Below are 12,435 nucleotides of genomic sequence, written 5' to 3' on the forward strand. Positions count from 1 at the left end.
CCCACTCAAACCTCCCGCAATTAACCCCCCCCATCGTTGGGGTCCCCCATGCTGATACAGTCTTGTGTATGTATGGGGCACATGGGGCAGCACCCCGGGATGCTCCCAGCCCTCCATCCTACACCTTGGAGTCCAGCACATCCCTCACATGGGTGGGTTTGGTGGAGAGAACCTTCAGCCCCATATCCGTGCATGGGCAGGAGCCTGGCACAGCAATAAGCCCAATTCTTCAGGCTGGCTCATTATTACTAATGGCATTCGCATGGAAACAGGATGTTTTCACTCCTTGCGGCTCCATCTGCTCCTGCTGCAGTCACCACACACACGTGAGCTCTGGGGGGCTGCCATGGGAACTGGGGTCCCACTGCATCCCCAATGGGGTGAAATCCCATTGCAGCATGGGGACCCCAGCCCATATTCTGGACCCCTTGGTGTGGTGTGGGGCAGGGATGCAGGGCTGGCTCTGCCCCATTGGCATGGTGATGGTGCTACGTGTGTGCCACGCTGGCGCTGGGCTCTGCCACACGTGTCCCTTGTCACCCTCAATGTCCCTGCTGCGCCGTGGCCCAATGTGGCAGAGCTGTCACTGGGGAAGTAGCTGGGCGCGCTGACGAGTTAATAGACACTAATTAATACAGATTGGGGAGATCACTTTCAATTCTGCTTGCTCTCCCTCTTGCTGTGGAGAAGCCAAGGGGGTGGACAGGCTGGATCCAGCCCCACTGCCCTGCCACACCTCGAGGACAGCACCGTGTCCCCATTGCACCCCACGCAGTGAGGTGATGAGGTCAGGGTGGTCAGTGCCTGGACAGCAGGACGGGTGTCTGTCCCACAGCCACAGCACCCTGGGGGAGCGCCAGAAGCACCAGCCCCACTGGGTTCTGTAACTGGATTATAACTCTGAGTAATTAAGATGGAATTAAAAATTAATTCTTTTCTCCAGCGTGCCGCGGTCATGGCTGAGCCCTGTGCTGCCTTCGTGCCAGGGCTGATGCCCAAGAGCTTCTGTGTTGGGGCAGAATGGCACCTGGGTGCTGGTGCCGAGTGTCCCCAAGGGACAAGGCTGCATCGCTGGGCACATCAGCAGCCCTCAGCACATGGCTGAGGTGCAGCCGAGTACAGCCCTACCCGTGACCTGGGCAAGGCCAGCACCGAGGATCCCCACACTGCCTTGAAACGCTGAAATATATCGATGCCTGAGCTCATGTATAATGGATTGCCCTCGTGCTTCTTCCCCATCCATTCGTGGTATTTAAGGAAGTAGAATATTAAACACCATTGTATTAACAAAACTGCCGACTGCCTCTAATTGAGTTACAGGGGGAGAAGTGCTGACGAATAAACAGTGCACCATGCGTGGCTCTGGTGGGCAGGATGCAGCTGTGGTGCTGCATGGCACAGCATGGGGCACAGGGCACAGCATGGCACAGCATGGGGCACAGCATGGCACAGCATGGGGCACAGCATGGAATGGTAAGGGAAGTCCCGACCCTGTCCCATGTGATGGGGATACTGGGATGCAGAGCCCGGAGTCTGAGCTCATCCCATCCACACGAGGAAAAGGAAGATTATGAAAATGCAAAGTAAATAAATATGGATGTTGAGGACCTAATTCTGATAAGAGGATTTTCAAAATTAGCCATTTGCAGGAGCAGATTAACTGCGTCTGACGCTGGGGGTGGGAAGGGCCCTATGGAGGCACAGCACACCCGGCCCACCCTCCCCACACAGAAGCACTCGCTGCTTTTGCAGGAGATGGGTTTGTTGTGCTGGAAAACAGCCGGGTGTGAGACAGCCCAGGTGTGGTACCGGTACCACCATTCCTACCTGGGGACATTGTGACACTGAGCCAGGTACCACCTGGGCTGGGATGGAGGGGATGGGGCAGCGGGCAGCAAAACCTCTGGGCTGTGCACCCCATACAACCCCACACAGTGGGTGCCCCACCTGGACAGGGTGCTGTGAGTGGGGCTGGGGCCACGTCCCCCCACAGCCAGTGGCACCAGGAGGCTGCCAGGGCTGGCGGAGATTCTCCACATCCTCCGTCTCAGATTTTCTATCCAGGCAGCCAAGCAGAAATCTCATTACAGCCCGGCACAAAGGCAGCGTCCCTGAGCGTGGCTGGGAGCTGGCGCAGGCACAGCCATGAGCGTGTCACATAGAGCAGGATGGGGCCCTACCCTTCCTCCCCTCCACCCCGCGGTGCCCCCATAGCCCTGCAGGGCTCTGCACTCAGCTGCCCCAGACCCCCGGAGCCCCTCACCCTGACCCACCCACACTATGGGGGCGGGTGTTCATCTGATGGGTGCTGATCCCAGGGCAGGGTGCAGCCACCCTTCTGCCCACAGCTCCTGCAGCAGCAACAAAGGCAATTAATTAGCCGGGCGGTCGGAGAGCTGCCGGCAGAGCACTCAGAGATCGATGGGTGCATCGACTGCTTGGGAAATCCCAGCCCTCCCAGTAGGTGCAGCGCTGTGTGGGGGGGAAGGGGGGGGACACAGCCTGCAGTGACTACAGCCCCATAGTGAGGGACAGCAGGGGGCACACAAGGAAAGGACGGGCACACGTGGCACTGCAGCCCTGTTCCCTGTGCCATGCGGCGAGGACACGGCTGTGCTAATGGAGGCCCCCCCTTCCCAAGCTGTTCAGTTGCATCTGTGTCACAGGGAGATGTGAGCTGCAACCTTCGAGGGGGTGTTACTGGTGGGGGAAATGATGCTGTGCCACGGGTAGTGTCCCACTGCGCCCCAAGGCACGGGCTGCACACGTACCATGCTGCAGGAACAGCACGGGATGGGGTACACCAAGGTCATCACATGGGGACAGCAGAGCAAACCCCAAAGGCCCCGTGGCCATAAGGACGTGGGTCAGAGTGGAAGGACGCTGACTGCAGACCTATGGAGTGCAACACCGCAGCGATGCCTGCAGGCCCCCCCGGCCACATGGCTGCTGTCCCTGTCCCCAAACCACCCACCCCCTCCCCCCACCCACCTCTGCCAAGTGGGGAAGTGCCAGCCTGTCCCTGTGGGGAAGGAGAGTGCTCAGCCGTGTTGCAGGAGCGCGGCTGCTGCCGTCATGCAGATGAGAAGTGACAGTGAGGGACCCTCCTCAGGTACAGGCTTCCTGCAGCACAGGGCACAAGATGCTGTCCCCCTCTGCCCCTCCTCTGCCTCCGGCACTGGGGATAGTCCTGCAGGCACTTAACCCTTTCCCTACCACACAGGCCCCTCTGTGCACATCCCTCCATGCAAACACCACGGGGTCATACCCCAATGTGCAAACCCTGCCTTGATACCCTGGGATGGGGCATGGGGGTGCAGCCCCTCCCTTCCGCTGTGTGTGGGAGCATTAGCACAGAGGGTCCATGGGCCCCTCTCTTCCTCCTCCTCCCACACTACCTTCCGTCTCTGGGGAGGTTGTCATGGGAACAGTGCATTGTTGGTACCCCTCACCATGGGTACCCTCACCACGTGCTCTGCTGCTCAGCCTGCACCCACACCAGGATGGGGTGGGCAATAGGGGTGATGGCCCCCACAGGGACTCCAGAGGTACCACGGTGCTGCTGGCCATGCCCAGAGGACCCCCTGCACATCCCACTTCCTCCACTCATTCACCCCTGCTCCCCAGGAGCACAGAGTGTCCTTACAATCCCTGGGGAAAGGAGATGGGTGCTGGCTGCACCCTGACCTCATCCCCAGCCCCAACCCCAGCGCTCCCCTTGTCCTCTCTGCACCCCCAGCTCTGTTGTACCCTCCCCCCACCATCCTCAGCTCTGCTGCCATCTGCCTCTCCATTTTGATCAGTATTAATTTTTAATTATGATTATTGACAGGACAACCAGTGCAGCTGCCACATGGGACAGCTGAGTTGTGTGACACTGCTTCGAGGGGCAGCCTCAGCTCTGCTGCTCTCTCCAGGTGGCCCTCGGCCTCCCCTCTACCCATGTTAGTTGTCCCAAAGTGCCCCCTCACCTTGCTGTGCTCCCTATCTCCCCCAGCTTCCCAACAGTGATTCAGGGTGCAGGAGCTAAGGATGGAGCTCATAACACCCCTAAAGGTTGGGCACCTCAAGGGGCTGCAAGGATGGGGGGAGACCCTCAAGGACAGGGCTGGCAGCAGCCCCTGAAGCAAGGGAGAGTAATGGCCTCTATCACTTTCCCAGTCATATGGAGCCCCACAACAGCTGCAAACAAATGGTAATAAACCACAGCAGCTCACAGCCCACTGCCCAGCTGGGTATCCTCAGCCTCCCTCCTGCTGCTATGCAATGGGAGCACCCAAAGGGCCCAGCTCCATGCACCCATGGTCCCCATCTGGGCACCCCCCTTGCTGCCCCCCAGCTCAGGGGTGCGGGAATGGAGACATGACCTGCAGGACAAGGGGGAGAAGAGCCTGCCAGAATGGGCAGTGGGGCTCAGCCCCATAGCAATGGGAGTCGTAGGACGGCCGCGCTGTGCAGAGGGGTGGCAGCCCGCAAAGCTTCACGCTGCCCTTGTGGGGCTACAAAGGGCCATTAACGCCGCGTGAGATGGAGCTCAGCACCCGCAGACCTCCCCCCATCCCGCTCCATCCCCGTCACCCCACAGCCAGCAACGGGCGGGCGGCACCACCGCGTGGTTCGGGGCCGGCACTGCAACACTGCAGCCCCTACAACCGGTCCCGGCTTCGCTGTCAGCCCAGGGCTGCCCCCCCCCCGTGATGGGAAACAACCCGAGTGCGGGTGGTGACACGGGGACAACCCCCAACAACAGCCCGCCCCGTCCCTACCCCCAGCACACACGGAGCCCGCTAAGCTGCAGCCATTTATTGAGGGGTCGGGCAATGGGGTCCCGCTCCCTCCATGCTCACACCACAAACTTGTTCTTAGTGAGGGATCCGCTCTTGGTGGCCGTGTCCGCGTGAGCCTGGTACCCGATGGCCACCTTCTGCGACAGCCCCAGGTGCTCCTTGTAGATACGCCTAAGGGAGAAGGGTGGGGGACTGTAGAACGGGGAGCATCACCCACACAGTCCCAACGCCCAACTCTCCACCCTGCTCCATAGAGGAGAACGAGCTCAGGGCAAAGCCTCGGGGACAGCCCTACCGCCGTGGGTCAACCCCACCAGGAGCCGCCCCGCCCCTCATTACCCGATGTGAGTGACCCCCTCTCGGTTCTCCGCCTCCCGGGTCCAGATGGCGATCTTGTCTCCCTTGGCACGGATGTTGATGACGGCCCCGCACACTTCATCGCTGTACTCATCGAACATCTCCCCGATGAGGCACAGGAGCTGCGGGGAGGAGAAGGACCCCAGGCTGGGCTCAAGGCTGCAGCAGGGGCACGTCCCTGCCCCGACCCGGTACGCACCGTCTCCAGCCAGAAGCGATCCAGCTCCGTGTGCCTCTGCTGCTTAGCGAGGGTGATGAGCCATCGCCCACCACGCTTGTTCTGGCTGTCCTCCCACATGGGCTCGATGCCATCCTGGGACAGAGAGGGAATGCTCACAACAGCCAGGGCCAGTTAGGGGCACAGGGGTGGGGTCCAAGCAGCACCCTGTGCCTTATAGCACTGGGGCACAAGGCCATCACACCTTAAAGAGGGAATAGTCACAGCCTGATGTCAGCTTGCTGGCCAGCTGGATGTGAGTGTACAGCCTGCAGCAGAGACACAAGGAAAGCAGTGAAAGGAGCTGCCCCACAGACACCCAAACCTCCAGACCCCAAACCTCCCAGGGTGGGGATGGCACTCACGCCCAGAAGTCCTCCACTGTGCTGAACTTGGTGACCAGGCGCAGGTTGGCCTGCCACATCTTGCTCTTGTCATTCTTGAAGAACCACAGGGCCCACCTGAAGGACAACAGGGCTGTCAGCTGGGCTGGACCCCTCACCCAGACCCCTACCTGGTGCTGAGATGCCTCCTACAGCCAGAACCCAATACCTGTTTTGCAGTGGGTGCTTGCCCAGGCTCTCTGCCACCTGCAGCTCCTGCTGCTGAGCCCTGCGCCTGCGTCGCTCCTCCTGTCTCCTCTGGGGAAACAACACAGCCACCCCAATAGGGAACAGCCCCACAAGTCAGAGTTGCCAAGTACCCACTGCCCATCCCAGTCCCATAGAAACTGTGGGATCAAGAAAACACTCACCTGCTCCCCAGAAGCCATCCCAACCAACACAGCCCTATCTCCACCCTGTGCTTTTAAGGGCTCTCAGCTGGGTGGGATAAGGGTCCTGCTGCAGCTGGGGAGAGGGTGTGGGGCCTGTAGGGAGGGAGCAGGTGCAGGAAGTGGAGATGTAGTGGGACAGGGTGGGACCAGAATGTATTGATGAGGTTGGGGGAGTGGGATAGCAAAGGGATAGGCTGGAATGTGGGACAGGGATGGCATGGGGTGGGAACAGAGTGCAGCAGGGCAAGGAGTGGGATCAGGAGTAAGGAAATGGTAGGGAGAGGCCGGGTCTGTGCTGAGTTGTGCCAAAATGTGCTGTGTCAAACTGTGCCAAGCTGTACCATGCCAAGAAGAGCTGAGCTGTGCTGAGCTATATCATGCCAAGCCATGCAAAACTGTGCCAAACCTTGACAAAATGTGCCAAACTGTGCTGAGCCGTGCCAAGCTGTGCCAAGCCAAACCTTGCCTAATGATGCCATGCAGTGCTGAGCTGTGCTGAGCCACCCCAAACTGTGCTGAACTGTGCCAAACCATGCCAAGACATACCCAGCTGTGCTGAGCTGTGCTAAGCCATGCCACACTGTGCCAAACTGTGCCAAGCTGTGCTGAAATGTGCAGAACTGCACCGTGTCAAACCATGCTGAGCTGAGCCATGTTGATCCAAATTGTGCCCAGCTGTGTCAAGTTGTGCTAAACTGTGCCCTGTTGTGCTGGGCCATGCTGAAACATGCAGAACCAGACTGCACCGAGCCATGCAGTACCAAACTGCACTGAACCATGCTGAAATGTGCTGTGCCAAACCATGCTGAACAGTACCATGGCTTCACTTTGGGCACAGTCAGCCAAGCAGTGCCAAGCTGTGCAGTGCCAAGCTGTACCAAGCCATGCCAAACTGTTGCAAACTGTGCCAAGACGAGCCAAAATGTGCATGGCCAAGCCAAGCTGAGCAGTGCTGCAGCAGGGCTGAGGCACACCGCGCCGTGTGGTGCTGAGCCAAGCCATGGCCTGCCAAAATGTGCTGTTCTGAACCATGGCGAGCAAAGCAGAGCAGTGCTAGCCACCCTCGTACCTCACCACACGAGGGCAGTACATTCCCGTGCACGGCCCGGTTCGGCCCGGTGCTGATTCAGCCCGGTACCGCTCGGCATGGCCCGGCTCGGCTCGGCACTGCACGGCATGGTTCGGTTTGTCACGACTCGGCACCGCTGTGCTCGGCACGGCTCAGCACGGCTCAGCACGGTTGTTCCTGTCACGGCTCAGCACGACTCTGCCAGCCCAGCACAGCTCAGCTCGCACGGTCCCCCCCGCGCATCACGGCGCATCACGGCGCAGCGCAGCGCAGCGCGGCTCCGGCACAGCCGCACTGAGCCCGCCCCGCCGCAGCCCGGCCCGGCTCGGCCCGGCTCGTGCCGCGCCCCGCCCGTCCCCGTGTGCCCGTGTGCCGCCGAGCCAGGTCGGGCAGCGCGGAGGGAGCGGGGCGGTGCGGGGTCGGGGGGCGGCGGTGCGGGGCGGGGCGGCTTCAAGGGCGCGGGGATGCGCGGGGCGGGCGGGCGCAGGGCCGGGGTGAAGCCGTGCGGCCTCTCCCCGCAGAGCCGCCATGGAGGTGTTCATGAAGGGCTTGTCCAAGGCCAAGGAGGGGGTGGTCGCCGCCGCCGAGAAGACCAAGCAGGGGGTGGCTGAGGCCGCCGAGAAGACCAAGGAAGGGGTCCTCTATGTCGGTAAGGGCCGCCCCGGCCTGCCTGTCCCCCCCCCTCCCGTCCTTGCATCCTCCCGCATTTGCCCTTGCATTCTCTCGCCCATCCCCCCGCTGTCCCCCCCTGTCCCCGTACCCCCGGCTCTCCCCCCTCCACGCCACCGGCAGCGCCGGGGAGCTCCGTCCGCAGCGCTCTGCCCGCGGGGATGGGGCGGGGGGGGGGGACGCAGGGGTGGCACCCCGAGGATGGGACCCCCGCGGCTCTACGCCGAGGACTCTCCGGGGCTCATCGCTGGGCTGCGGCGATGCTCGGGCACTGCGTGCGGGGAGCTCCGCTGGGATGCGCTGAGATGTGCCCGGCTTGGAGCGGAAATGCCGGGGATCCGTTTGTCCATCCCGGGAGAATCCGTGCCCCGGAATACACGCGTGTGAATGGTGCAGCCGGGCTGCGGCTTCGGGCTGCTCGGAACTGGGTGCTGCCCCATCCTACGGGGCGAAGGGTGGCGCGGTGCCGAGCGGGGCTCGCCGTGCCCGGGGGCTGCCCCGGGTGGGGGCTGCGGGGTGCTCCGAGGCCCCGTCCCGCATTAGAGCTGCCCGCACCTCCGGGCTGCCCCGTGCAGCAGCGCAGCCCCCGTCCCGCAGGAGGGACCCGCCGGCATCCACAGCCCAACCGAGCCCTCCTGGGGGCTGCGGAGAACCGGGGGCTGCTCAGTGCGGGGCGCTCTGACCCCCCCCCGTCTCTCTCTGTTTCTACCCCCAGGGAGCAAAACCCAAGGCGTGGTGCAAGGCGTCACCTCAGGTACGGTCCTTCCTGCCCCCGGGAGCGTGGCCTCGCTAACGGGGTCGGGGCAAAGCGAGGGGCTGATGTCACCCGGCTAAAGCCACTTACATAACGGGGCCCGCAACGCAGGATTTGCGGCAGTGCCGCGGCCCCGGGCACGAAGGGGGGCGGAGGGGAGGGAGCCCCGTCCGCCTGGCTCCGTCAGCCCCCCCGGGCCCCTGTCCGCGGCTCGGGGCGCACTGACACGCACCCCCGGCTCCCGCAGTGGCCGAGAAGGCGAAGGAGCAGGCGTCCCAGCTGGGAGAAGCGGCGTTCTCGGGCGCCGGCAACATCGCGGCGGCCACGGGGCTGGTGAAGAAGGAGGAGTTCCCCGCGGACCTGAAGGTGATTCCCCCCCTCCCCGCACACCGCTGCGCCGCCCCCCGCTCGGCGGGGACCCCCCGGTATCACGGAGGGTCCCCATCGGAGCGTGCCCAGGAACGGGGACAGGGGGAAGGACGGAGGGTCCGGGGGACCCTCGTGGCGGCTGCGTGCGCGGCTGCTGCGGACGTGTGCGCGCGTGGGCTCCCGCATGGCGGCGCGGGGCCGGCGGGGCGGCATCGCCGCGTTGCGCCGCGAGGTGACCTGACAGCTGCGGGAGCTGGGGCGGGAGGGGCGGCGGGTTGTGCTGGCTTGAAGCTTAACCCAAAATAGCAGCAGCTGAAGAAATGAGGCCACGGCACGAACCGCCGCCGCGCGGGGGAACCGGCCGCCCTCCTGCAGCCGCTCTGCCCGGCCCCGGGGTGGGGTTACCCGCCCCGCCCCGCCCCGCACGGGATGCGGGATGCGGGATGCTCCGGCAGCACGAGGAGGGTGCAAGGCTCCAGCTGGCGTCACCTGCCTGGGATGAGCGTTGCGGGGATGCGCGCTTCCACAGTCATTTTTCTGTCCCTTCCCGGTGCGCTGCTCTGAGCACCGGGTGCCCCGCCAGCATTCCCACCTCGCCCCGTGTCATTCTGTCCTGGCTCCATCCCACCCCATGTGGGCACGTGGCTGGTTCCTGCCAGGTCCCCCTGGTAACCCTGCCCCGAGGGGGTGACGTTTGGGAGGTGCTTGCGAGGAACTGACCACTCGCTTCACCCCCAGGCCGAGGAGGTGGCCCAGGAGGCTGTGGAAGAGCCGCTGGTTGAGCCGCTGCTGGAGCCGGAGGGGGAGAACTACGAGGAGTCCCCACAGGTGAGGGGACAGGATGGCAACGTGGGGGTGCGGGCTGTGCTCAGTGCCCCGGTGGCATCACGGTCGGGAGCGGAGCCAGGAGCCTGATCTGGAGCAGGGAGCCTGGAGGTCAGGCGGGTGTGATGCTGGGGGGCACAGAACTGTCCCAGCTGGGTTTTCTCACTGCTCTTTCCTTACCCATCCCGCAGGAGGAATACCAGGAATACGAGCCAGAGGCATAATGGAGCCCTGTCCTTGCCTCTTCCACCAGCAGCACAACGAACCGCCGGTAGCCCCCTGCTCCTCCCCAGCCGGCCCCGGTCAGCGCCCACGTTCCGGGGAGGAGCCGGGGTGCCCCTGCCCCGTTCGCTCACAAGTTCTTCCTCCAGTTCCGTTCCAAGGGACCATGTCCATGTCTCCGTACCGTGTCTAGCAGTGAGAACCCGCCGTGTCCGAGCCCCGCAGCCTCAGGGTGTGCCCGAGCCACGGGCGCTGCCCGCAGGGGCTGCTGTGTGTGTGTGTGTGTGTGTGCCCGTGGTGCCCGGGCTTACAGCTCTGTTTCCCTCCCAGCGCCGTAAGCCCCGGCCGCATCCTGGTGTGTCTGTGTGTGTACAAAGCATGTTTACCTGCGCGTGGGCTGCTGTACATTTTGCTTGCATGCGTGTCCCCGTGGTTCTGCTCTGGTCATCGTGGAACTGGTTTTTCTTTTTTTCTTTTTTTTTTTAAATATATCCCTATCTCTATTTATGGGTGGACGGGTCTTTTGCCTTTGTGAGCCCTCGGTGTCCAAGCCCGCTCCCCAGCCCGCTGGATGGTGACGGTGCCCGCACCCTCCCCGAGGTCCCGTAGTGCTGACGCTGTGTTGTGACGTGGCATGGATATCCCCCCGCCCTCGTTGCTGGATGTGCAATACGAGTGCAGCTGCCAGTGACACAGCTGCCACCGTGTCCATGAATAAAGCCAACTCTTGTCTGTAGCTCCCTGGTGCTGGTTGTGGGGTCCCTTGGTTTGTTCCCTTCTTTGGTGGCAGGGATGGGAAAGAGTGCGGGGCTGGGGCATGCACTGAGAGCAGGTCCTCATGGAGACCAAACTCTCCTGTCTGCTTGCTGCTGTCAGGGCAGTTGGCAGCACTATGGATGAGCTGGGGATGCAGGCAGCATTCCTGTGCCACCTGTGCTGCCCCAAGCATCAGGGCATCCTGTGCCCACCCAGGGGACGATCTGTGCCCCTTCAGCTCCCAAGGGGCAGGGCCCCAACCCATCCTGGATCCCCAGCCAGCCTGCAGCCCCTTGGCTGCAGCACGGAGTGGAGAGGTTGTGCAGAGCCTCCCCCCGCTGTACTCCCTTGCCAGTTTTACTGGTGAACTGAAGCTTGCAGCAGTCAGCACGGACACACAGCAGGTTTGCTGATGCCTGCAAATCCCTGCCCTGGCTCTGCTCCCTGTGTCTGCACCAGCTGCAGCAGCACCTGCAGCACCCACCACTGGTGCACTGCTGGGTACGTCATTAAATGGTCTGAGATGGGGCTCTCCCTAACATTGGCAGGGCTGGCTCTCTAAGCAGAGCAGCTTTCAGAGTGGATGTGGGCAGTGGCTGAAAGCATGACAGACTCTGCAGGTTGGTGTGGGAGGCTGGTGGCACCCACTGAGCCAGCTGGGCTGTGTCCCCAGAGCCAGGGTGGGACTACTACAGGAGCAGCCTCTGGCACACTCAGCTGGGCTGGGGGCTCTGCACTGAGAAACACAGCCCCACAAGCCCTGCTGCAGTCAGGCTCTGCCTTGGCCCCACTCCAAGCTCACCCACAGCAGTGTGACACTGCAAACACTCAGCTGTCCCATAGACTGCCCTTGTTGGATGAGCAGGACCACTGCGGTAGGAGCACTTATAGCCACACGGACCCCCAACTCTGGCAGTGGGACAGTAGGGATCTCCCCTCTGGCTTTGTTAAACCACTGCTGCAGGCCACACTGCAATGATTGCACAAGGCAGTAGCTGGACTCCTGCTCAAGGTGAGGCAGCCATAGATAACGTGGTTCAGGTTCTTCAGCCACTCAAGAGGGATACAGCCACCCCACCTGCATTCACACAGATGTCCTGCCATGGGCAGTACTACACTCTAGGTCACTCCTAGGGGCAAGGCTCTGAGTGCTTCCTCCTCACCAGAGCTTTGGGGGGCAGCAGGTGCTCAGACCTCCTGTTTTGCACAGAATGATTAATGGCTCAGCCTGCAAAAGACCTTGGCTGTGTCAGAGTCCCAGGTTCCAGCATGCCCCATCCCTTATGTTCCCTAGAGCTCCCAGCACAGGGTGGAAGCTTGTTTCTGTAGCAGTTCTCCGTTTTTCTCACTCTTATCTTCATCCTCCAATTTTCAGTATCAGTCAACACAGTGACTCCCAGTATCTTCAAGGATGACACTTTCTCTGCCTTAAGGAGAGGATCTGATTAAAGAAAGACTGAGGCCACAAGAGCCAGCCAAGGTCACTCAGTGATCCTTGCTCCTGTCTGTGAAATAGAAGTAGGAACCCTCATCTAGCAGCCCCCTGAATGTTTTGGCTCAGTACAGACTAAGAGCTGTCAGGACAGAGGCTGCCTTGGCGAGCAATAGGATTGTGAAAAGCAGACCCTGGTGGGA

At 62.1% G+C, this 12,435-nt stretch overlaps 2 protein-coding genes across 2 annotated transcripts; one reads left to right on the plus strand and one right to left on the minus strand.

Moving 5' to 3' along the window:
* Nucleotides 1-4,788: 4,788 nt before the first annotated feature.
* Nucleotides 4,789-6,330, minus strand: EIF4E1B (eukaryotic translation initiation factor 4E family member 1B). The gene is made up of 7 exons (XM_015876413.3): nucleotides 6,116-6,330; nucleotides 5,914-6,002; nucleotides 5,727-5,822; nucleotides 5,567-5,630; nucleotides 5,344-5,457; nucleotides 5,127-5,266; nucleotides 4,789-4,958 (listed from the first exon to the last, which is right to left on the minus strand). Exons 1-7 carry the CDS (start codon nucleotides 6,131-6,133, stop codon nucleotides 4,844-4,846), a joined length of 636 nt encoding a protein of 211 aa, XP_015731899.1. The 5' UTR covers nucleotides 6,134-6,330; the 3' UTR covers nucleotides 4,789-4,843.
* Nucleotides 6,331-7,512: 1,182 nt separating this feature from the next.
* On the plus strand, nucleotides 7,513-10,780 carry SNCB (synuclein beta). The gene is made up of 6 exons (XM_015876414.3): nucleotides 7,513-7,589; nucleotides 7,727-7,854; nucleotides 8,590-8,628; nucleotides 8,876-8,994; nucleotides 9,736-9,825; nucleotides 10,014-10,780. The coding sequence occupies exons 2-6, from the start codon at nucleotides 7,734-7,736 to the stop codon at nucleotides 10,044-10,046; spliced, it is 402 nt and encodes a 133-aa protein (XP_015731900.1). The 5' UTR covers nucleotides 7,513-7,589; nucleotides 7,727-7,733; the 3' UTR covers nucleotides 10,047-10,780.
* The last annotated feature ends 1,655 nt before the right edge of the window (nucleotides 10,781-12,435 follow it).

The sequence above is a fragment of the Coturnix japonica genome, chromosome 18, assembly GCF_054131305.1.
Source record: "Coturnix japonica strain WE chromosome 18, WE-NBRP24, whole genome shotgun sequence".
In the NCBI taxonomy this organism is placed as follows: Eukaryota; Metazoa; Chordata; class Aves; order Galliformes; family Phasianidae; genus Coturnix; species Coturnix japonica.

Bases quoted from the DNA above. Each gene is read 5' to 3' on its own strand.
- EIF4E1B (XM_015876413.3), bottom strand. The intron at 5,823-5,913 runs GTATTGGGTTCT...GTTGTCCTTCAG, and splicing joins AAGCACCCACTGCAAAACAG to GTGGGCCCTGTGGTTCTTCA. The intron at 5,631-5,726 runs GTGAGTGCCATC...TCTCTGCTGCAG, and splicing joins ACAGTGGAGGACTTCTGGGC to GCTGTACACTCACATCCAGC.
- SNCB (XM_015876414.3), top strand. From the start codon at position 7,734: ATGGAGGTGTTCATGAAGGGCTTGTCCAAGGCCAAGGAGGGGGTGGTC. The intron at 8,629-8,875 runs GTACGGTCCTTC...CGGCTCCCGCAG, and splicing joins GGTGCAAGGCGTCACCTCAG to TGGCCGAGAAGGCGAAGGAG. The intron at 9,826-10,013 runs GTGAGGGGACAG...CCCATCCCGCAG, and splicing joins ACTACGAGGAGTCCCCACAG to GAGGAATACCAGGAATACGA.